The 22,720-nt window shown below is 38.1% G+C and overlaps 1 protein-coding gene across 2 annotated transcripts in view; it reads right to left on the reverse strand.

Moving 5' to 3' along the window:
* Positions 1 to 22,720, reverse strand: part of SHQ1 (SHQ1, H/ACA ribonucleoprotein assembly factor) — a 105,686-nt gene that overhangs the window by 53,849 nt on the left and 29,117 nt on the right. The window contains exons 7-9 of one of the 2 annotated variants that reach the window (XM_032149500.2): positions 20,429 to 20,583; positions 18,266 to 18,319; positions 15,268 to 15,391 (exon numbers count right to left, since the gene is read on the reverse strand). In XM_032149500.2, the coding sequence (XP_032005391.1) occupies positions 15,268 to 15,391; positions 18,266 to 18,319; positions 20,429 to 20,583 (333 nt within the window). The remainder of the gene's footprint in view (positions 1 to 15,267; positions 15,392 to 18,265; positions 18,320 to 20,428; positions 20,584 to 22,720) is intronic. The other variant, XM_058437164.1, reaches the window with a different exon arrangement.

A 22,720-nucleotide genomic window follows, 5' to 3' on the forward strand; every position in this document is an offset into this window, starting at 1 on the left:
GAGAAGCAATATTTATTTAAAAATTATATTGCAAGGCAGTTTTGAAAGGCAAAGTCATATGCTCTCTTCACAAGCTGTGTTTTAACTGTAAGCCTTAAACTACTTTCATAGTATGTGATGTGACAAATATGGTAAAGATAACCAGGCTACTGGCAGTTGACAATCTAGAATAAAAAGTACATGAAAACCATTCTCCCCCAACAATATGCATTGTTACTCTGAGGTCGCACTTGATCTCTTTTGTTCCGACTATGTCACTGTAGATGACTACAGCATCACAGCCAGGAGACTCACCAAGCATGTGGCTGGGCTTTTTTTTTCAGTCTCTTTTGTACTGACTGCTCTTTCTATCAGACCCTCAGCCACTTATCTAGCAGCTATGAGCAAAGGAAAAATCTGGCCCTCTTCCAGACTGTCACATGGCCGGTGGCCAGAAGCCTATGGGGACTCAAAGTACACGGTTCCTGTGGGGCTCTATCCAGTCGTGGGCTCATCATACACGATATGGGCATAAAAAAATGCTAAGGCCTAAGTACAAGAGAATCATTTCTGCTCAAAGGCACTGCAGGAAAGTGACCATTTTTAGGCAGTTCACTGCCTGGTTCAAAGCAGGAAAAAAAAAAAAAAAACAGTGCCTTGCACAGTAACCACGGTAACTATTTTCACCGCAAAATGGCACTAACAGCTCTCTCCAGGACATTGAATCCCAAGAGTTAGGGATTTTCTAGGATGGACTTGGTTGAGTAAGCCAACCCTACTCGTGGAAGAATGACTCTAAGACCAAGAACTCTTGGTCACTCATGAAAGCAGTTTAACACTAGTATCCTGGTATTATAAATGACAAGTGCCATGAATGTTTTACTTCGGGGAAAGACTAATGACAACACAGAGAAACGTAATGACAAGATAAAGAAAATATGGATGACAGTAATAAGTAGGTGGGTAGTAAATAGGATTTAACATATTCCCCTTGGCTTCCTGAAATCCTCCTACTAGGAGAGCAGGGTTGGGAATAATCTTTCACTGACAGACCAGCTCATGGCTGGAGGCACATAAGAAATGGTTTCCATCTCTAGCAGATGATCAGGGTAGTGGATGTTTTTGCTGGCTAAAAGCCAGCATCGGGAAAAAACATGTAAGTTGCTAATTCTATACAATAAGAGCTAAATTTCTTTTCAGCTGCTGGTACATTACAGCTATGTGGCTGTGGTTTTCTGGGTATCTATTCTGCCCTTTAAAGTTTTGAGTTACTCAAGACAAGAAGCCAATTGCTTCTTGGCCTTCTGGCTAAGATCAAATGTCATATCTGTCCTTATCAAGACAAGAGGCCAAAATAAGTAAAGGGACCAGGCCTGGTGGCTCACACCTATAACCCCAGCACTTTAGGAGGCACCAAGACAGGAGGATCACTTCAACCTGGGAGTCTGAGACCAGCCTGGGCAACACAGTGGGACCCCATCTCTACAAAAAAAAATAATAATAATTTTAAAACAATAAGTAAAGAAAAAAAGAGTGGTTATTCAAAACACCCGCGGGAAAGCACTGCTTGGTCTTTATTTGTAAAATCATCTCAAAATAACAGCCAACATTACTATCATTTAAAATACATAACTTAGTATAATAGATACCTGGCTAGAAAATGGCTAGAATTCTGGGATTCCGATGAGACTATATTATCAAAACAAATATGAAGTATTTTAACACTAATTTTCATATGTCATTTGACCATAAAAAGAAAGAAGGCAGAAAAATTGTGTTAAATTAATCTAAATTAAGAGAACCAAAGTGGGGTAATTTGCTTTAATACCTGGCCCTATCAGGAAGTAGAACAAAGTCAAATCCCTAACAATTAACACAAACACGCACATTAAATTTAGCATTAAGAAGACTTCTAGATCTATGTAATTTTTTTATCCTCAAATTTCTCAGATGCCATTTAAGCTTCGATTTTTGACTTGTATTAAGAAACACATACTTGAAGCAATGAATTACTATTTTGAGCACAAACTTATAGTCCTATCCATTTAAAAAGTATTCTGTTATTAAAATTACATATATTATCTGTATACTCGCAAACAAAATTAACATGAAGCAAACATGTACTTTTTAGATGTCCCCTTTGCCTGGAATGTACAACCCTCAATTCAACCGCTAATTTACCATCTATCCAAGTCTCAAATCAGGCATTACTTTTTCTGGAAACAGGGTTCTAACTCTTCCCCCAGCTGGTCTAGGGTTCCCTCATATACCTGACATACCCCTCTACTACAGTAGTGCTACCATTTGAATGCACCCCACAAAAAGCATCTGTTGGAAAGTTAATCCCCAATGCAACAGTGTTGGAAGATGCAGCCTAATGAGAGGTATTTAGGTCATGAGGGCTCTACCCTCATGAATGTTAATGCCAATTATAAAAGGACTTCAGGCTGCCAGTTCAACCTCTTGCCTGCTTTCTCACCATGTGATACCCTCTGCCATGTTCTGATACAGCAAGAAGGCCCTCACCAGCCCCTTGATCTTGGATTTCCCAGCCTCCAGAACCATGAGCCAATAATTTCTATTCTTTATAAATTACCCAGTCTGTGGTATTCTGTTATAGCAGCACGAAACAGACGTAAGTAATTAGGAGCTACCCACTTGCCCTGCACCAGATACTTCATATAATTACATGATTTAACCCTATGAGTTAGGTACTTTCTTCCTTGTTTCATAAATGAGAAAACTGAGGCTCAAGGATATGAAGCAGTTGGCCAAGATCACAGCTAGGAGGCAAGAATCAGAACTGGAAAATAAGTTGTCTGACCCTCAGCCACTATGCAATAAATCCATTGTCAGTATTTATCACCATGTATGATGAAGTCCTTGACAGGAAAGGACATGATTTTCATCTTTCTTCCTCGGCCTAGAACAATGTCCAGCAAATTGTATGATCCTGTTCAATAAACGCTGGTTGTTAATCCACAGTCTGGAGCACAAAGAATCTAACTTTAAACACACCCAGTCAAATTGCTCAGTTAGCATGTACTAGTTATAACATCTCAGTGGTCTACAGATTTACCTTTATTTGCATCATGACAAATGTGGCATATACAATTTGTTTACTCCTTCCCTAATTATATATCTCCCTGACAAGAAAAGACTGTAGCTGTACAAGCTTTATTACATCACTGTACCACTGTAAGTTCAAATAATAAATTTAACCCAAGGCTGCTTTTTGCCTTTTCTGCTGTAACAGTCCCTGCAAGATGTGCCAGTTTGGAAGGACACCCTTGACATTAACTCTGTCCTCTTTCTTAAGTAACTTGTCAAAACAGTGATTGCTTCAGTTTAGAAATACATGACCAGATGTCATCAAAACTACATAATGGTAACATGACTAATTTCAATTTCTTCAGACAACTAAGAATGAGGCATCCAAGTTCAAGGTAGAACATTAAAAAAAAAAATCTCCGTCTACACGGTAAGGAGAAAAGTAGATTAAGAAGTAGAAGATGCATGGAAAAAAGCTCTTTGAAACAGCTGCAACCTAAACCTTAACTTTTAAAAAACCCATAGGCATAGAAAACTTCAAAATTTTGTGGGTAAAATTTTTATTCAATTTTTCCATCTTAAGAATTACAGTATGTATTTCAATGCCCTTTGTTGTTTTAATTAAAACAATTACACTTCATTTTTTTCCAACAGATACCACTTATAAAGTTCTAATTCTTTGAAATTAGTTTTATTTCAAAACGAAAAAAACTAAAATTGCATGAGGTTGGAAAGAAGAAATAGGAGTATACAGGAAGAAAGACAACTGGATATCTCAAATGGTTCATAAAAGGAAAAAACAAATCTAAACCTAATCCTACCACTGATGAATTTATTTTGGTGATCTCAAGTACTGATAAGTATGTCAAGGCAAAAAAGGAGAAAAACCAAACCATTTTGAAACCCTCACTGTGTTTCAGTGAATATGTTTGCTTCCTGCTAAATGGTCTGCATACTGGTAGAACTGAGCTATGCTTCTTTATATTTTAATCAATGGATAATAAATATAATTTAGTAAAGCTGATTAGATATTTATCTCTACATATGTTTAATTTATATGAAAAGGATGCATGAAAATTTTGACTATGAAATTAAGATCTTAGAATTGTGTTCCCCAATTCTAAAAATACAAGGAAAGATCATTAAAAAGCTACATATAAATAATCTTATGCAGTTATTAGCTGATTTCTCACGAAGTAAAAATGATAACAATCCTAACAGTTCCACTGTGGACCAGCTGTACAGCCCAGAGTTTGCTTGCTTCTGGTATCACTTCTTAGCCGTTTGGTACTTAATCTGAATCTGTTTCCACAGGGATAAACAGGAAGAAAAGTTCTTAAGAATTGCTATGGAAATTAAAAATGAGACAACAAACATGTAAGTACTTTATATATGAAAAGGGAAGGAGGACAACAGGTCGTATGGATCAGCCCTGGCACTCCCGTTACTGGTCCCTGCCCCCCTACCTGTGAAGCACCTGCCCACATATTCCTTCCTCCTCAGTGCCGTGGCTAGCGCTCTACTTCAGACCATACTGCCTGTCCCCAGACTACCTTGGGTCTAGGCAAGAATAAATCTCCTCTCTTCTCCATGCCCACTAACCTCACCCTTCTCAATGACTCTATCCTAAGTGCTGCTGCCAGATGAATCTAATTTCATAAGCCTCTCACCGGCTCCAATGCCAAACTCTTCAGTGGTTCCTCCCTGAATAAGACCCAAACTCATCAGCAAGCCATTGCAGGCTCCTTTCAGCCCGGTCCCACCACACTGTTTCTACCTTTATCCTACCATTCCCCTTCACACCTCTGGCCTCCAGACAGACGGCAATTTGCCCTTTCTTGGACATGGAACTCTTTTATATTCCTTTTTCTGATTTTTTTGCCTTCTACTTTCTCAGGGAATACCCTTCCTCCACATCTTCTAAATCCTACACATTCTTTAGTAACTACCATTATATATCACTCATTAGGTCTATGCTGTTTGCTCCTTCCCTATTAATCCCTCCTCCCACCACTAACAAGCACTCTATCTGGGTCAGAGTGAGGTGTGGTACTGGAGGTACTGAAATCCTATCACTCATCTCCTCCACCCTGACCAGGCTCTGGCTGACAAGAGTAACAATACAAAGTAGTCAAAAGAGAGGCAGGGGATCCACTTTTTAAAAAGGTTTTCTGGTGTTAACTATATTAGACAATGTGGGACATCTCTTAGCTCCTTTGCCAGCCCCAATCTTAGAACCTGTATTGGGTTGAGACTCAGTCTCAAGTTAGGACTGAAGGAGCAAAGACCTGGTGCAAGCCTTCACTGCAGCTAGAAAGTGGCAAGTCCAAGAGGGTATGAGAAAGACACGCTGGCACTTAGCTTGCTTTAGAGCAGAGACTGAAAACTGGGGGCCTCCCAGGCTGACCTGGGCTCTCAGACATGCTATGGCTCTTACAGTGTGATTTTACATTATTTTACTTCTTTGTTCATACCTAAGCTTTAAAAAATTTTAAAGACCATTTTACTTTCTACTTCTTTTTAAAACTGGCAATACTACATATTCACACAGCAACAGTAAGCTACAGTCGAGCCATGTATCTCTCCAGTTCACACAGGCCTCATTAGTCTCTATTTCCTTAAACCCTAGCATCCTTATTCATTTACCTGCTTGGCGAAGTAGGCATCTCAGTTTGCTTCTCCTAATGTACAGAAGCCTACTCTAATGTGAGCCAACTAGATCGGCTAAGTCTCACCTTGTAGGAAGGCGAGAGAAAACAGCTGAAATGATCTACTTCAATGCTGGCCACTATTTGGAATGGCAAGCAGCCAAAGACCTCAACTCCCTACAAAAGGGCTCCCCTCCAACCTCCATGTACATACCTAAGGCAGAGGTGGTAAATTTTCTCTGTAAAGAAATAGAAAGTAAATATTTTGGCTTTGCAGGCCAATCTCTGATGCACTTACTCAATTCTGTCATCTTACCACAAAAGCAGCCATACACAATATGTACGTGAATGAGCCTGTGTTTCAATAAAACTTTATTTATGGACACTAAAATGAGAATTTCAAATAATTTTCCCAAGTAACAAAATATTATTTTTTTTCAACGATTTAAAAATGTAAAAAGCACTGTTAGCTCAAGGGCAATACAAGATGAATTTGGCCTGTGGATGGCCATTAAGGTAATTTCTTTTTTCTTTTTTTGTTAGAGACAAGGTCTTATCCTGTCACCCAGGCTGCAGCGCAGTGGCGTGATCATAGCTCACTGTAACCTCGAACTCCTGGGCTCAAGCAATCCTCCGGCCTCGGGATCCCAAGTAGTTAGGACTACAGGCACACAGAACTACGCCCTGCTAATTTAAAAAACTTTTTTTTTTTTCTAGAAACAAGGTCTCACTATGTTGCCCAGGCTGGTCTCAAACTCCTGGCTTCAAGAGATCTTCCCACTTTTACCTTCCAAAGTGTTGAGTTTACAGGCGTGAGCCACCATAACTGTCCAATAAGGTATTTTTTTTAAGGGAGTCTCCCCTTTGTATCTTATATTATAAATACTTATATTTAGTTTTTGTTTTGAACTTTTAATTTCAGAGGTATGTGTGTCATGGTGGTTCACTGCACAGATCCCACCACCCAGGTATTAAGCTCAGTATCCACTAGCTGTTCTTCCTGATCCTCTCCCTCCTCCCGCACCACCCCCTCGCCGCCCTCCGAAAGGCCCCAATGGGTGTTGTTGCACGTGTCCATGTGTTCTCCTCATAAATACTTACATTTTGTACCTTATCTTTTGACCTATCATTCCTATTACACCATAAACTCTCTAAGAGCTAAGACCAAGTCATAAATATCCTTGTGACTCTTCGCCGATTCTGTTATACTCCTTTGCATGGAGAATAGATTTGATTCATGTCTGCTGAAAAAATAAATATCTGCCACTTGTTATTTTCCAACATTAACTTCTTACTTAAAGAAACTTTAAGTTGGGATATGGTGGCTCACACCTGTAAACCAGCACTTTGGGAGGCTGAGGCAGGAGGATAGCTTGAGCCCGGGAGTTTGAAGTTGCAGTGAGCCATGATTATGCCATACTGTACTCCAGGCTGAGTGACAGACTGAGACCTTGTCTCTAAAAAATAAATGAAATGAAACTCTAAATCACCTAAATATAAACATAATCAGGTGTTGCTTAATGATTTGGATATGTTCTGAGAAATGCGTCATTAGGTGATTCTGTCATGTGAACATCACAGAATGTATTTACACAAACCTAGATGGTAGAGTCCACTACACACCTAGGCTATGGTATAGCCAGTATAGCATATGACTGTCCTGAATGCTGTAAGCAATTGTAACACAATGCTAAGTATTTTTGTATCTAAACATATCTAAGCATAGAAAAGATACAGTATACTCCAGCTCTTTTCTGATTAAAAACAAAAAAAATTTAATAAGAAAATAAAGAAAAGACACAGTAAAATCACAGCATTACAATGTTATGGGACCACTGTTGTACATGTGGTCCATCACTGACTGAAAGTCGTTATGTGGTACATAATTATAATTCTTACATGTATTCCTGGTAAAACATAAAGTATTATTCAATTCACTTCATCAAGGCCTCAGTGTTAGTATACAATAGGACCTTGATTCACTAGGGTCAAATAGAAGGTTTTCTCTTTGTTCCCCCAAAGTTGTCTTAAATATATACAATTTTCTGCTATTTTCTTATAGAAAGTTACTTCCATAAAAATTCAGATCCATGGCCGGGCGCGGTGGCTCACGCTTGTAATCCTAGCACTTTGGGAGGCCGAGGCGGGCGGATCACGAGGTCAAGAGATCGAGACCACGGTGAAACCCTGTCTCTACTAAAAATACAAAAAAATTAGCCGGGCGTGGTGGCGGGCGCCTGTAGTCCCAGCTACTTGGAGAGGCTGAGGCAGGAGAATGGCGTGAACCCAGGAGGCGGAGCTTGCAGTGAGCCGAGATCGCGCCACTGCACTCCAGCCTGGGTGACAGAGCGAGACTCCGTCTCAAAAAAAAAAAAAAAAAAAAAAAAAATTCAGATCCATAAAAATAATCTCAAAACTGACTTTAAATTTATTTAAAGAGGCACTAATTATAGAAGGTTTTTTTAAGCCATACATTCAAACCATGTAACTAAGTTCTAGGGATTTCTACACTGCTCAGCTCAGAAACTGCTGAAATTAACAAAAATAAATAGTACAGAAAATATAGTGTAGATTTAAATTGTCTGTAATATTTAAGAGGTCAGCTGACTTGAAGCCATCACCCATCAGTAAGCATTTCTATATAACTCCAGTTTTCAAAGAATACTAACATTTTAAAATATTTTAAGTGATATTTTTGAAGCCAAATAACCGCAAGCTATTCATCATTTGTGGCAATTAAAAGGCAATTTATTATTTGTAAGCCATATGGGAGATGCTTCCCTCTATGGTGTATTTTAAGAGAATCTAGAATGTTTTATACAAATGTAACCCAGAAATTACCATGAGAGCAATCTAAACATTTTTAGTGATTAACAATATTTAGAAGTATTAGGGGGAAAGAGATTCTATGGAGATGACTAGAACTTGATATTCTTTCCTTTAATGCTCACGTTTATACACAATATCCTTCTATACAGCGTTATAAGTATAAACCCGCAAATGCTCTGAGGTTAAATAATACATATGAATGGGAAGAATGTACTAATTTAGGAGACTGGGAACACAGACTTGTACTCCAAGGAAGAGACAAGAGTAAAAGGAATTCACTTTGCCTCAAGGAAGGAGAATCCGGACTTCTCCCTTTCAAACATTCAGCAGCAGTTCATGATTTCCAGGAGTTAACTCCTGCTCTCCTCTGAAGTTCTCTCCTTTCTTCAGTAAGGTGGTATGTAAAACGGTCAGCAAAAATAGGTACAAATGCTACTTCAGTATCTGACTTAAATTCCATGCTAAAGTTTCTGAGAGCAGTATGATTGTTCTATTCTTAGAAACATTAATTGGTATGGAGAATTAAGCCAGAAAAAAAAAGTTCAAGAACAATTTAGAATACGAGGAAGAAAACACAAGGAATTACAATCTCCCGGGTGAGGAGCAGGGAATTAAGCAATAATATTTAAAAAGTAGAGACATAAATTCCAGTGACCACTTAACTCAGATAGGAAAGAAACTATCAACTAGTTTTAGAGGCTGTAGAGCAAATCTCAGCATCAGATAGCATATCGATTTTCCATCATCTAATTCCAACAAACCTATTTTCATAGCAGAAACTATACTATCCCATGAACCTCCTCACACGGTTTACTCACAATGTTTACAACATTCCCTCCATCCTTCAAGTCCCAATTCAAATCTCACAGCCTCTATGAAAATTTCCCTGACCCCTAGTGAAATGTGTCATCTCTCTCTTTTTTGAACTACTTAATCCACATTTCTCGTAAGGCACTTACCACGGCTGACAATATATTTTGTTACTGATGGACATCTTAGCTCCCTGGCTAGTGAACAGGCTCCCCAAATACAGCCCACACATCTAAAGTATTTTTCTATTGCTCTTTATATTTACAGGGTGCTTTGTATGGACTGGTTCCTGAGTAGGCATACATTCAAAATATGTGTTGAAAAATCAATGAATAAATGAACTCATCAAGGAATTAACAAGTACTTGAGGGTGCTAGGAAACTAGTAGCAGCTGAGAATTAGAGGTCAAACAAGGCAGAGGCTCCCACAGTAGGAAGTTACATGTCTTCAATGACTTAAATGTAGGTCAGTTTCCCTGGCTTATATTTTCACTCTCCATATTTCTCTTTTGAGCTACTTATTACAAATGCAATTTTTCAAAAACCCTGGTAGTTGTGTAATTCTGTGCCCTGTGCCCCCATTAGAACTATTGTATCTTCGGGATCCAGCTCAGCAGCCTCATGCGGCAGGTTCTCAACAAATACTTGTTGAATAAATCTCAAAATAGTTTCATACAATGTATTTAAAGAGTAAAAATTAAAAGGCCTAACAATTCTTTAAAATGTCCAGAACTGGGATCTTACAGTAGTTAAATATAGATAAATGTCAACACTAGAAAATGGCAGTGATTTCATCTTCTAGTTTTCGAGTTTGCAGTATCTCCTCTACAATTTAATTTTTTTAAAAGTCACTTGCTAAACTGACTCTGGAATAAATAAAATGTAAACATTAAAAAGAAATTCACCTTTAAGGTCTCCTCCAAACTTGGAGCTCATACAATACACTTGCCAAACCTCAATGTTTTAAACATCCATTTTTCTTTTAAAAAACTGATCAGTCACAAGCCCTGTGCTTGGTGCCATAGCTCTTCTTTCCTTTCTCATTGATTGTTATCTATGGAAGAGGTTAGTAAATCAGTAATTTCTGAAAATTTGTTTATTGAGCCCAATTAATAACTGATAAGTAAGGGCTATTAATCACCTGAAGTAATACCTGGTTTTAATTGGTGACAACAACTAGACTCCTGAAGGTTGTTTCCCGGGTTACTACCTGCTAGGTAGCTACTATTCATCAGACTCCACATGTTATTAAAAAGTAGCTTTCTACTAACCTTAAAAACAAAACAGCAAATGGAAAGAACAATTGTATACGTTTTTATTAGCCAAAAAATATTTAGACAACTGTCCAAATATTAATAGAAATCATGTTTTCCACAAAATGGTGGATAAATTCAAATTTGAAACACGGTAGTATGGTGGTTAAGAGTCCAGACTTAAGGAAAAAAAAGACTTTGTCTAAAGGAAAATCACAACATGTACAAAAATAGGGAAGACAGTATCATGAATCCCACATACTCATCACCCAGGCAGCAATCAACTTGTAGCCAACCTTGTTTCAGCTACACCCCACCCACTTTCCCACAACCCACTCTGGACTATTTTGAAGCAAATTCCAGGCTTCATATAATTTCATTTATAACTCTTTCAATATATATAAGTGCACAGACTCTAAGTTACACAGATTTGGAGTCAAATCTAGGCTCTCCCACCTACTAGCTGTAAGACCCTGGGCCACTGACTTCACTTCTTTGAGCCTGTCTTCCATTTGCAAAGTGGGGATAGTAATGCCTGCTTCACAGGACTGCAATATGAGCAAAATGAGATATGGTATCTAAAGAACTGAACCTAGCACTGGCACACAGAAGGTAGCCAACACACGCAGCTGTGGTTATTATTAACAAACTAGCCAAACCAGAGCTACCTCTATTTAAATTATGGGGTGTCCAAACAAACGAGCCTCTTCAGTGGCAATAATGGCATCCCTGTGCCATCCACCTGTAAGTATTATTAACACATCAGGACAGAACTCTCTTTTCTAATGAGGCTCACCTAACTGGTATCAAGCATCCCTTTATTTTAAAGAGATGCTAACCTCTCTATGCTGAACTTGTAGAGAGAGAAACTAAAAATGATTTGTAATTCATTCACCAAATATTCACCTTCAGGAGCTTAAGAGTAAAGAGGTGCAGAAAAAATCTCCATGGATAAAGGTGGTGGAGTGCTATGCAGTTTCTTATGACCCTCCATGGGTGCAGGAAGGAGGTGCTTTTCTGTTACCTTAAACCAAGAGAAAGGGGGTTTTAAGAGGCCCTAAGAGAGTACAACCTGCTTACCCTGGAAATTTTAACTGTAGATACCAACTGGAGAGTACAAAGATTGGTGTCTGGCTTCCATTAAGAAGCAGGACAGAGCAACATGCGGTGGCCGAGCGGAGGTAAGCGGTATGTCCTGCCAAAGTGAAAGGGGTCCTCCTCCCTGCGGCTGGTCACCCACCCTCAGGCAGGTCCCAGCTGGGGAAGGGAAGAATTTCTTTTGTAATGAAGTTCAAAGTGGACATTTTAAGCGCTGAAATTAAGACTCCTCTTGTGACTAGAAGTGGTAAAAGAACTTTTTAAAAATCTAAAGTGATAGAAAAAGTTATAGGATATATATTATAAGAGACAAATACATGATATGATATATATAGGATATATATTCCATCCAAGAAGAAGGAAAAAAAAGAACCCACAGAATGAGCTCAAAGGGGGAACTGGAAGCAAAAATTAAGTTGATGTTTCTCTTCCATCCCATCCCATCATACCCTTCTAATGGAAGTAAAGTAAGGAATACCTTCTATACATTAATAAGATGTAGACAATACACTCACTAAATTACATAAATAATGTACGATCAAGTATTAAACTACAACTTGTCACTTCTAAAATGAATAACTCTTCTGAGTGGGCCAGGTGCGGTGGCTCACACCTGTAATCCCAGCACTTTGGAAAGCCAAGGCAGGCAGATCACTTGAGGCCAGGAGTTCCAGACCACCCTGGTCAACACGGCAAAACCTCGCCTCTCCTAAACATACAAATATTAGCCAGGCGTGGTGGTACATGTCTGTAATCCCAGCTACTTGGGAGGCTGGGGCATGAAAATTTCTTGAACCCAGGAAGCGGAGGTTGCAGTGAGTCAAGATTGCACCACTGTACTCCAGTCTTGGGCAACAAAGCAAAATTCTGTCTCAAGGAAAAAAAAAAAAAAAAGAAGAACTCTTCTGAAGATACATTAGAAAATCTGCTTTTTCTCTTTTACTTTTATTTTTAATTAACTAATAGCAGCTAAGTGATGCTTCTATGAAAAACTTTACCCATTCTTCCAAAAAGAATGGAACAAAGAGGCAATAAAAGTTGAAGAGACAGAGACAGGGGAAAAAAAGGAGTCGTGTGCCCCAAGATGACTGATCCAAGGAGAGCAAGGTCCTTTGTTAAGCACTAAAACAGTACTTACGGGGCAAAGCAGGATTTCCTGCCCTTAAAGAGTTTGGATTAAACAGAACAGCAACCTCCAGAGATAAACATACAGTCTTCTGGAGGAGGGGAAGGAATGAGAAGAAATACGAAACTGAAAAGGGCCAAAGGCCTAGTAAAGAATCCTTGTAAAGGCTACTGTGAAGTCACATGAGGCAAATTCCTGGCTCTTTGAAAACTCAGATCTTAGTCAATCAGTTATAATGAAATATTCTGTAGTTTCTGAAGCATTCCTACATTGGTTTTGAAAGCTCATTCCATTTAAGATCAATCCTTCTTTGGAGCCAGGGTTATTCATTACTTTCAACTATGGAACACTATACTGACCTTTATAATAAAAAGTGTGAACACTGTGACTACATTTTGAATTATAAGTAGGCACGAATTCATTCTTGGAAAACACTAAATGCCAAACCAGAGCTACTTTTATTTAAATTATGGGGTGTTCAAACAAATGAGCCTCTTCAGCGGCAATAATGGCATCTCCGTGCCATCCACCTGTACAAAGACAGGTGACGATTCTTATCCAGAACATGTCATCTCCACAGCTTCTGGTACAAATTCTAGACAACCCAGCCCTCAGTTTTAGCACTAACTAGCCACAATCCAAATTAGTCACAGAACACACTGTACATGGTACATAGAGGGTTCAGGTTCATTTTTAGTAGAGGCCTCCAGTGTGTTACTTCAAGTTTTATGTTACTATCATAACACAGCTGATAAAACTATTTCTTGTCAGAGTGATAATGAATAAAGATTAAGTCTCAATTTCAATTCTGACCTACTAAAACGGTTTGGGTAATTGATTCCTGTGTAAGTCAAGGCAATAGAATTTATTTTTGGTTATGCAATCACAGAACTGATTACTTTTCCAATAAAAGTCAAAAGAACTAGATTACTTCCCAGAATAAAAAGTAACAAGCAGTAGTCTGTATAAGTGAGTGAGAGTGAGAGTGAGTGTGTGAGTGTGTGTGCAAACAGGCATGTGGAGGTTTTGCCAATTCTCCATCTGGAAGCCGTGATATAACAGGATAGTCGCAAACTGCATTCTCACTGGTTAAGTCCATGAATAATGCCCAGATAATCTAGCATGACTTAAAAAAGAAATCAATTGTGACGTGTAACTGAGGCTCACACAGTCATTTATAGTAGACTGATTTTCCAAGGTACGTTTAGCAATTCAAAAAATATCTTGGATGGAAGGCAAGAAAAAATAACACATGAAAAACCAAAGCAGTTTGTTTCCCACCGTTAAGTTAAAGAAGATAGATTTCTCAATGATAGCTCTTTTATCCTATAATCAACAATCCTTCAAAATAAAATACAGCTAGTCTAAACCAACTAGATGAATAAAAAGGCATCTTTCATCTAACCATGATTCATTTTTACAATTATTGTCTACTTTAAAATAATCTACTTCAAACATGATTTTCCTCCCCCATCCCCACCACCAGGGCAAAAAGACTACAGGTTACGCAGAAGGCAAAGTACACCTCGAGGTGGGACAAAACATTTGAGATGTGATTCTCTTCTTCAGGCCAGTCAAGTCACTTGGAGGTAGAAGGAAGAACTTCCTTTCTTTCCCCTTCTTATTCTGAAGTCTGAAAACCAAGCTCCCAGAAACACTTTTATCTAAGGGAAAAGGAATGATGAGTCTCCCCAGGGGGAGAATATAAGAAATGACCATAAAGTACAAAAAGTGACTTTTAAATAACTGTGCCAGAACTAATACATACAAATGGATGTTGCCCCCCTTCAAAGACATTATCTTGGAAATTATATACTTACTCTAATGATGACGTTATGGGCACTTTCGAATGTGTTTCAGAGCCCAGAATTTTCCACACCCTTGAAGCTAACAAGTGTTTGTCTTTTCAGGTTGAATTTAGCAAGTCAAAAGTAGTCAGAGTAGCTGAGCTTTTTGTTGGAAAATCTTTCTTGACATGCCAAATCTAGGTTACACGTCCCTTCCTAAACGATCCCTGGACTTCTCCCAGCAGAGTACTTTTCACTCTCTCTTTGGAATTGCTTACTTACCCATCATCTGTCTGACAAACCTGTAAACTTCAACAGAGCAGGGAACTTTTCTACCTTCTTTATTATTAGACCCACAGTCCCACCATAGAGCCTAGAAGATTATAGGCAGCCAAGAAATACTGAATGATGCAAGCTATTATAATGTAAAATGGTTTGCGATACTATGTGTGCCTTCTCTGTTTACCTTCCTTACTCCTCTCGGAGAAGAATTTTTATTATGCCTCTATGAAATTACTTATCTACATATATCTTATACACAGGAATTTTATACTTTAAAAGTGGTTGGATTCATTTTTCATTACTTATTTATACACAGAAAAAAAGCAAAAATCATTATTATATCTTCACAGACTAAAAACTTACAACTTTTTCCCTCCCAAATTTGCAAGCACAATAATATCTTACCCAGTTGCAATATCTTTATAGTGTCCCTGTAGGCCTTCATCACCAGCTTGAAATGGCGATAGAGTGGGTAACACAACACTCTTCTTCCAAAAGACACCATGATATCATGAACGTTAGTCCAAGTCTGTGAAGTGTCATTTTAATAAGCAGTCATTTCCATAAAATGTTACACAGACATTTCATTATGTACACAATGAAATAGGAAGCTTTTCTCATTTAAAAGCTGTAAGTTCGGATCATTGTGAAGCCAAGTAGAAGAGAAACATAAAACCATGAAATAAGATTATTTTTGTATACTTTATAATAAAACAGAATCTTAGTTTTTGTAATTTCTCACACTATCAATACATCACAAATGTCACAAGAAAGCTTTTAAATAAAGTCCTAAAGATTACAAATAAGAATCTAAGGCCGGGCGCGGTGGCTCACGCTTGTAATCCCAGCACTTTGGGAGGCCGAGGCGGGCGGATCACGAGGTCAGGAGATCGAGACCACGGTGAAACCCCGTCTCTATTAAAAATACAAAAAATTAGCCGGGCGTGGTGGCGGGCGCCTGTAGTCCCAGCTACTCGGAGAGGCTGAGGCAGGAGAATGGCGTGAACCCGGGAGGCGGAGCTTGCAGTGAGCCGAGATTGCGCCACTGCACTCCAACCTGGGCGACAGAGCGAGACTCCGTCTCAAAAAAAAAAAAAAAATTAAAAAAAAAAAAAAAAAGAATCTAAAACACATGGCATTAACAAAATACAGATGCACATAAAGGATATTTGAATATAATTTACATTTCATGTTTTTGTCAGCTAAGGCTATTCAAGATGGCACAGATCAAAAATGTAGAACTCACCGGGAGCGGTGGCTCATGCCTGTAAAGCACTTTGGGACTCCAGGCGGGTGGATCACCTGAGGTCAGGAGTTCAAGACCTGCCTGGCCAACATGGTGAAACCCCGTCTCTACTAAAAATACCAAAATTAGCCAGGTGTGGTGTCAGGCACCTGTAATCCCAGCTACTCAGGAGGGTGAAGCAGAGAATAGCTCGAACCTGGGAGACAGAGGCTGCAGTGAGTCAAGATTGTGCTGCTGCACTCCAGCCTGGACGATAGAGTGAGACTCCATCTCAAAAAAAAAGGCCGGGCACAATGGCTCACGCCTATAATCTCAGCACTCTGGGAGGCCAAGACAGATGGATCACAAGGCCAGGAAATCGAGACCATCCTGGCTAACACGGTGAAACCCCGTCTCTACTAAAAATACAAAATTAGCTGGGCATGGTGGCGGGTGCCTGTAGTCCCAGCTACTAGGGAGGCTGAGGCAGGAGATGGCGTGAACCCAGGAGGTGGAGCTTGCAGTGAGCCAAGATCGTGCCACTGCACTCCAGCCTGGGTGACAGAGCAAGACTCCGTCTCAAAAAAATAAAATTAAAAATAAAAATATACATAGAACTCTTTAGTAGAGTATGTTCAGTTTCCTCTCCTCTTTTTTTCTTTTTTTTTTGCACTGGACATGGGTAATACAAGACATTTACTTAAGTAATTTGCTTTTGCTTATCAAACTGATTTCTAGGAAAAAAGATCTTTTATCTTGAATGGTATCAAACTGATAACATTAGCAATTCAAAACTTACTAAAAACACTAGACAACAGAAAATTTCCACAAAATTGTTTTTTGATAAAGTATAAAAAATGTAAACCATACGTAAAACTTAAAAATTAAAACCAAGGGAGAAACATAATTTACATGTACATTAATCCTTAAAACTATGATAAATTTGATGAAGAACACTTAGTATTTGACATAATTTAAAGAGAATTAGGAACTTAAAAATCATAAATAGGTGAATTTTCATGTAGATTTTTAATAACTATACTACAAAATTATCCAGTCACCAACTACTTTCAACATATTAATAAATGCTAACACAGAAACCGATTCCTCTATTATATGCTGATCATGGCAACATGAGGAACTCCAATGAAGCCTAGAGAGCAGCACTTTTCATCATCAATATGCATACAAACTCCCTAGAGATCTTGCTACAAATTCTGGTTCTGATTCAGTGAGTGTGAGGTGGGATGAAATTCTGTCTTTCTAATGAGCTCCCAGCTGAAGCTGCTGGTCAGGTTGTTGGTCCTTGAACCATTTTTGGAGTAGTAAGATTCTATATGAAGTAAGTGCTTCGGTTCCTGCTTACATCTTACCTATTATTTCAACAAAGTGACGTCAATGAAACAACCTTGATTTTACAACTTAAAAAATACTGGTTAACTGATGATATAATCTTGATACTTTTTTTAAAGTTTCTGCTTTTAATTACTGTTTTGATGCACAAGTTTGTTAAAAACTTACAAATTTAAAGATATCTTTGGTATTTTTGGTGAGACCTGCACAACTATTTTTCAGAAAACAGAAACAATTACTACTATACTAAAAGAGTTATCAAATGCAACCAGACTACATTTGAAATGTAGGACCTAAGAGATTTAAGCTATATGATCTAAGTTTCCTCACCTGTCAAACCTGCAATACTTACCTCACAGACATATTGAGAATAGGTGAAGTTTTTTTACATATACAAATATATATTAAAAAAACATATAAAAAACATTATTTTTTGTGTGCGTGTGTGTGTGTGTGTGTGTGTGTGTGTGTGTATTCTTAGCATAGACCCTGACAGTCACTTATCACCTAGGTTTGCTTCCATCTTTGAGTTTCAAGCTCCAATACATGCCAACTTACAAACACACCTCTCACTCTGCCCCACATTTTTTCCCAACAAACCATGTCTCCATCCTCTCTCCAAAGTGTTTCCCTCCCCCAGCTTCGAAAATACTCTACCTGGTTTCATTATCAGAATTTTTTTAAAAAGATGGAAAACAAACTTGTACAACAGAGCTTCTACTTTTAAAAATTCAAGGAATTGCTTGAATTACCCCAAATGATGTAAAAACAACAAAAATAACTTCTGAACAACAAACTCTAAACAATTGCAACTGGAAATCATACCTCAAACCAGCATAGTGTTGGACTCAGTTTCCTGATATTCCATGCAGATTCAACCTTTATTTGTTTTGGAGAAAACAGTACCATCACATTAGCGGTAAAGTCATTTAAATAGACCAAACAAATTCTTATTCAACCAGTGTCTGAGCATCACTGACATATGAGAACTAAAGTGTTCACAACTATAGAAAAATAATTATTTTGCTGATGCAGAGACTCTCAGTGGGAAGTTTCTGTTACTTTCCTTGGGATTTTCGAAAATAAAACTTTTCTACTGATAAGAGTACCAGAACACAAGAACAAATAACCAGGGGTTTTGAAACTAAAAGTTAAAGTAATCCCTGCTCAATTTCTCTCCTTTTTCCACTAAGTTACATGCCTCCCAAACAATCCATAAATAATCTATCAAAGGAATCAAAGATAATGTTGAAGTATTACCTGTGGCACTGAAGAAGCTGCTAGAAAATTTGATCTTTCAGAGAATGCTGGTGAGAATAAGTACATTCTAGGGAAGGTCTCAAGTTGTAAGACTTCATGATTTCAAATACACAAATACAAGAATAAAAAATGGTAGATTTTTTCAAATATACCTAAACACTCATCTTTTCAAGATTTAATATGAAGCACTTTTTGGTCAAAGAAAACATTTTCTCCAATTACAGTATCTTTAAAAGATGAGTGAAAACAAAAAGTATTTTCAGATATATTATGCTCTTAACACAATTAATAGTCATCTTGGAGTCAGACACAAACGTCAAGAGTCACCCTAGAAATTTTCAGAATCATGACAACAAAAAAATTGGTACATAGAAAATTCTAACTCTAATACCATCCTAGTGCTATAATGTCAAGTGAAAAAAGCAGGTTAAATAGTATATACGTTAGGACCTAAGGTAAATACACACAATATAGACACACATGCACACTGCAAGAAGACTGGAAATAGATACATCGCCATGTAACAGTGGTTATTTCTGATGACTAAAATTACAGGAAATCTTAATTATTTTCTTCATGTGTATATTTTCCTTTATATGTGAATTATTTGTGTAATTCAAAAAAGGAAAGCTATGCTCAGATCAAAAATAACCTTTTGAGCAAGGACAACTATAAACAGCTGCAGGGCCACACTAACTAGAAAGGCTGTTTTTTGGTTTCCAGCCTTTTTAAATATACAATCAATGGTACAGGTGAAAAGGAAGTTTAGCTCTTCATTTACAAAATGAAACATGGTTTAAGAAGAGATACAACAAAGTCTATATTATTTTTTAACAGATTAAGAAATAATTTACCAAAGGATTTACTTATATAATATGATCCCGTTAAATAGCAAAAAAAGATATAATTCAGGTTTTAAAAAATCTGATTTACATATAATTTTTCAGAGTACACATACTCTATGAATTGAGGGACACTTGCAGGTAAATATTAAGATTTCTTTCTTTTGTAAAATGCCATATTTTGCATCTGCTGACTTCTGGCTGAGAGAAAGAATATAAATGGGTATGGCATTTTACCCCCTTGACAATGTGAAGTGTCATGTGACAGAGCATTTCTCTGGCCTAAAAGAGATGAGAGCTCAGAGCAGCCTTCCTCTCTACTCTCAGCTTCACTCCCTTAAACTTCCCTACTCTGCTATTTTTGCAGAAACTAATGCCAAGAGAAAAGTGAAAAAGACCAACTAAGGGCCGGGCGCGTTGGCTCACGCTTGTAATCTCAGCACTTTGGGAGGCCGAGGCGGGCAGATCACGAGGTCAGGAAATCGAGACCACGGTGAAACCCCGTCTCTACTAAAAATACAAAAAAATTAGCCGGGCATAGTGGCGGGCGCCTGTAGTCCCAGCTACTCGGAGAGGCTGAGGCAGGAGAATGGCATGAACCCGGGAGGCGGAGCTTGCAGTGAGCCGAGATTGCGCCACTGCACTCCAGCCTGGGCGACAGAGCGAGACTCTGTCTCGGAAAAAAAAAAAAAAAAAAGACCAACTAAGTAATGTATGATTGCATGTGGGTACCCACCACCACCACCACACACATGCAACACTGCTGGGGGCATCCCCTGAATAACTAATCACCACCAGTTCTACTCTAGATGAGAAAGACTGATGCTTTAATGCAGTTTACTCAGCACAGTCATCTATGGCAACACGCACACATACACGCACTTACATTCTTCTCTCCTTCAGTGACACGGGTTTCATAGCAATATGCCAGAAGGATATCAATCAAACTGTAGTACACTTGACGACAGGCTCTCCTGTCCAGCAGATAAGATTTATTGACAAATTTTCGTAGCTGATATTTCTCTTCTTCAGAAAAAGACACTAGAAGAAAACGCATTTAAAAATTAGATGTTTCATTCAGTTTTGTAAAACCCCCAATGTGGAAGATTTGTCAAAATTAGAACTTTGATTATAGAAACTGAAATAAAAGTTATTTCTGCTTAACTATGGATATATAAATAAGTAGACTTCACAGTTTTAGTAAGAGCTATGAGTCTGCTCAAATCCTAATAGGGCTGAATAAAGAAGATTTTTCTAAATAATACCTATTCCTTAATTCCCGACTCTCCCTTTTTTGCTACACTGTTCTGTACTTAAGGCGTCTGAATGCCAGTTACTGACTTTAAAATTAAGATAATACATTTTGACAACAGAAAGTGCTAAATAAAGCACACTGAAAATATTCATCATCCATTTTGAAAGTTCTATACCGAGAAATAGGAATATTCCCAGATACTAATCAATTAAAATTGTTAAATTTAAATTAAATTAAATTAAATTAGATTAAATTTCAATTCAAATTAATCCGTTAAAATCTCCTATTGTTTACCATATGAATCAAGTTTTACATATGACCACATCACATACATTAGACTTGTGGGAAGAGACCGTTTATTTAAAACACAGTTCCTTTTCTTCTCCTTGGCACCCTCTCTCCACCTGAATATTCTTCAACAGCTTCTCACACACTGAAAATCTAGTATATATTATTCGATAGTTTTCTCTAGACATCTAATCATGCACAGACGCACAAGCATACCTACTAGGGAGTTTACACTTCCTATGCCCTCCCTCAACCCAAATAACTAGGTCATTTTTCTCCATCTAGCCCTTCTCACTCAACAATACCTCTGGCAAATCCCTAAAAGTCAACTGGTGTGTAACTAATTTTTCTAAAGGAGTATAATATTCCAAAACGTACCATGCTCTATCCAACCACTCCCCCTACTGATGAGCACTCGCTTTGCTTCTACTTTTCTGCCACTGCTAATAATGCTGCAATAAATATCCTTATCCTATGTCCTTGGATATTAGAGGCTTTATTTCCATAAAGCAGACTCTCAAGACTGGATTGACTGGGTTAAAAAACTATCTGTTTTAGAAAGATACTTTACTTAAAGGCTACAATAACTCTCCTTTCTTACAGTTATGAATAGAAGTTCCTCTTCCTACACATACCTCCCACCTCCCCCTGGCAAGAAATGTAATAGCTTTTTTACAATCATTTCCAGGTTAATAAATTGAGTATAGTAGGCAGAATTCTAAGATGACCTCCAATGAGTCATATTACTATGTGGGGATGGAGCTTGTGACCTGCCTCTGTCCAACAAAATACGGCCAAGGCAATGGGACAGTCATTTCCATGATTACATTCCATTATTAGCAGACCAAAGCCAGGGACTCGCCTGCTAGTTTTGAAGAAATAAGATGTCACATGGTGAAGTGAGAGAGCCTGTGAGAAGGCTATGTGGCAGGGACCTGTAGAGGCCTCTAAGATCTAAGAGTGGCCCCCAGCTAACAGCCAGCAACAAAGTAGGGGCCTCAGTTCTATATCTGCAAGGAACTAAATTCTGCCAACAATCATGTGAGACTGGAAGAAGACCTTGAGCTCCAGGAAAGAACACAGCCTCCAACATCTGTTTTTTAAAAAAATAAGATGGATATCTTTGGCTACAGCCTTGCAAGACCTTACACAGTGGACCCAGCTAAGCCTGGCCCAACTTCTGACTCATGGAAACTGAGACCATGAACGTACACTGTGTGAAGTTTGTGATAATTTGTTATGCAGCAAGAGAAAACTAAAACAGTGACTTATCATTGTTATTTCACTTAGTATTTCTCCAATTGCTCAACTTTAAGCACTAGTTCCTCGGTTTGTAGGCAATCTGGATTTGCACTCTTATGAGTACCCATGCGAATGTGTTGTGTCCAGTTTTTTTCTATTGGATGGCTTGCCTTGTCAAATTAAGAATCCTGTATATTACAGACATAAACCCTAATCATCTTTCCAAAGCTACCATATTGCTACTGACTTTGTTTATGGTACCATGTGCCATTGAAACATTTATTTTTCATGTAGTCAAAGATGTACATTTCTTTTTTAAGACAAGATTCTGGATTTACAGCTTTTGTTAAGGTTTCCCCAATCCTTGAATTGTACATGAAGTCTCTTTAAGAT

The sequence above is a fragment of the Hylobates moloch genome, unplaced genomic scaffold, assembly GCF_009828535.3.
Source record: "Hylobates moloch isolate HMO894 unplaced genomic scaffold, HMol_V3 SCAFFOLD_4, whole genome shotgun sequence".
In the NCBI taxonomy this organism is placed as follows: Eukaryota; Metazoa; Chordata; class Mammalia; order Primates; family Hylobatidae; genus Hylobates; species Hylobates moloch.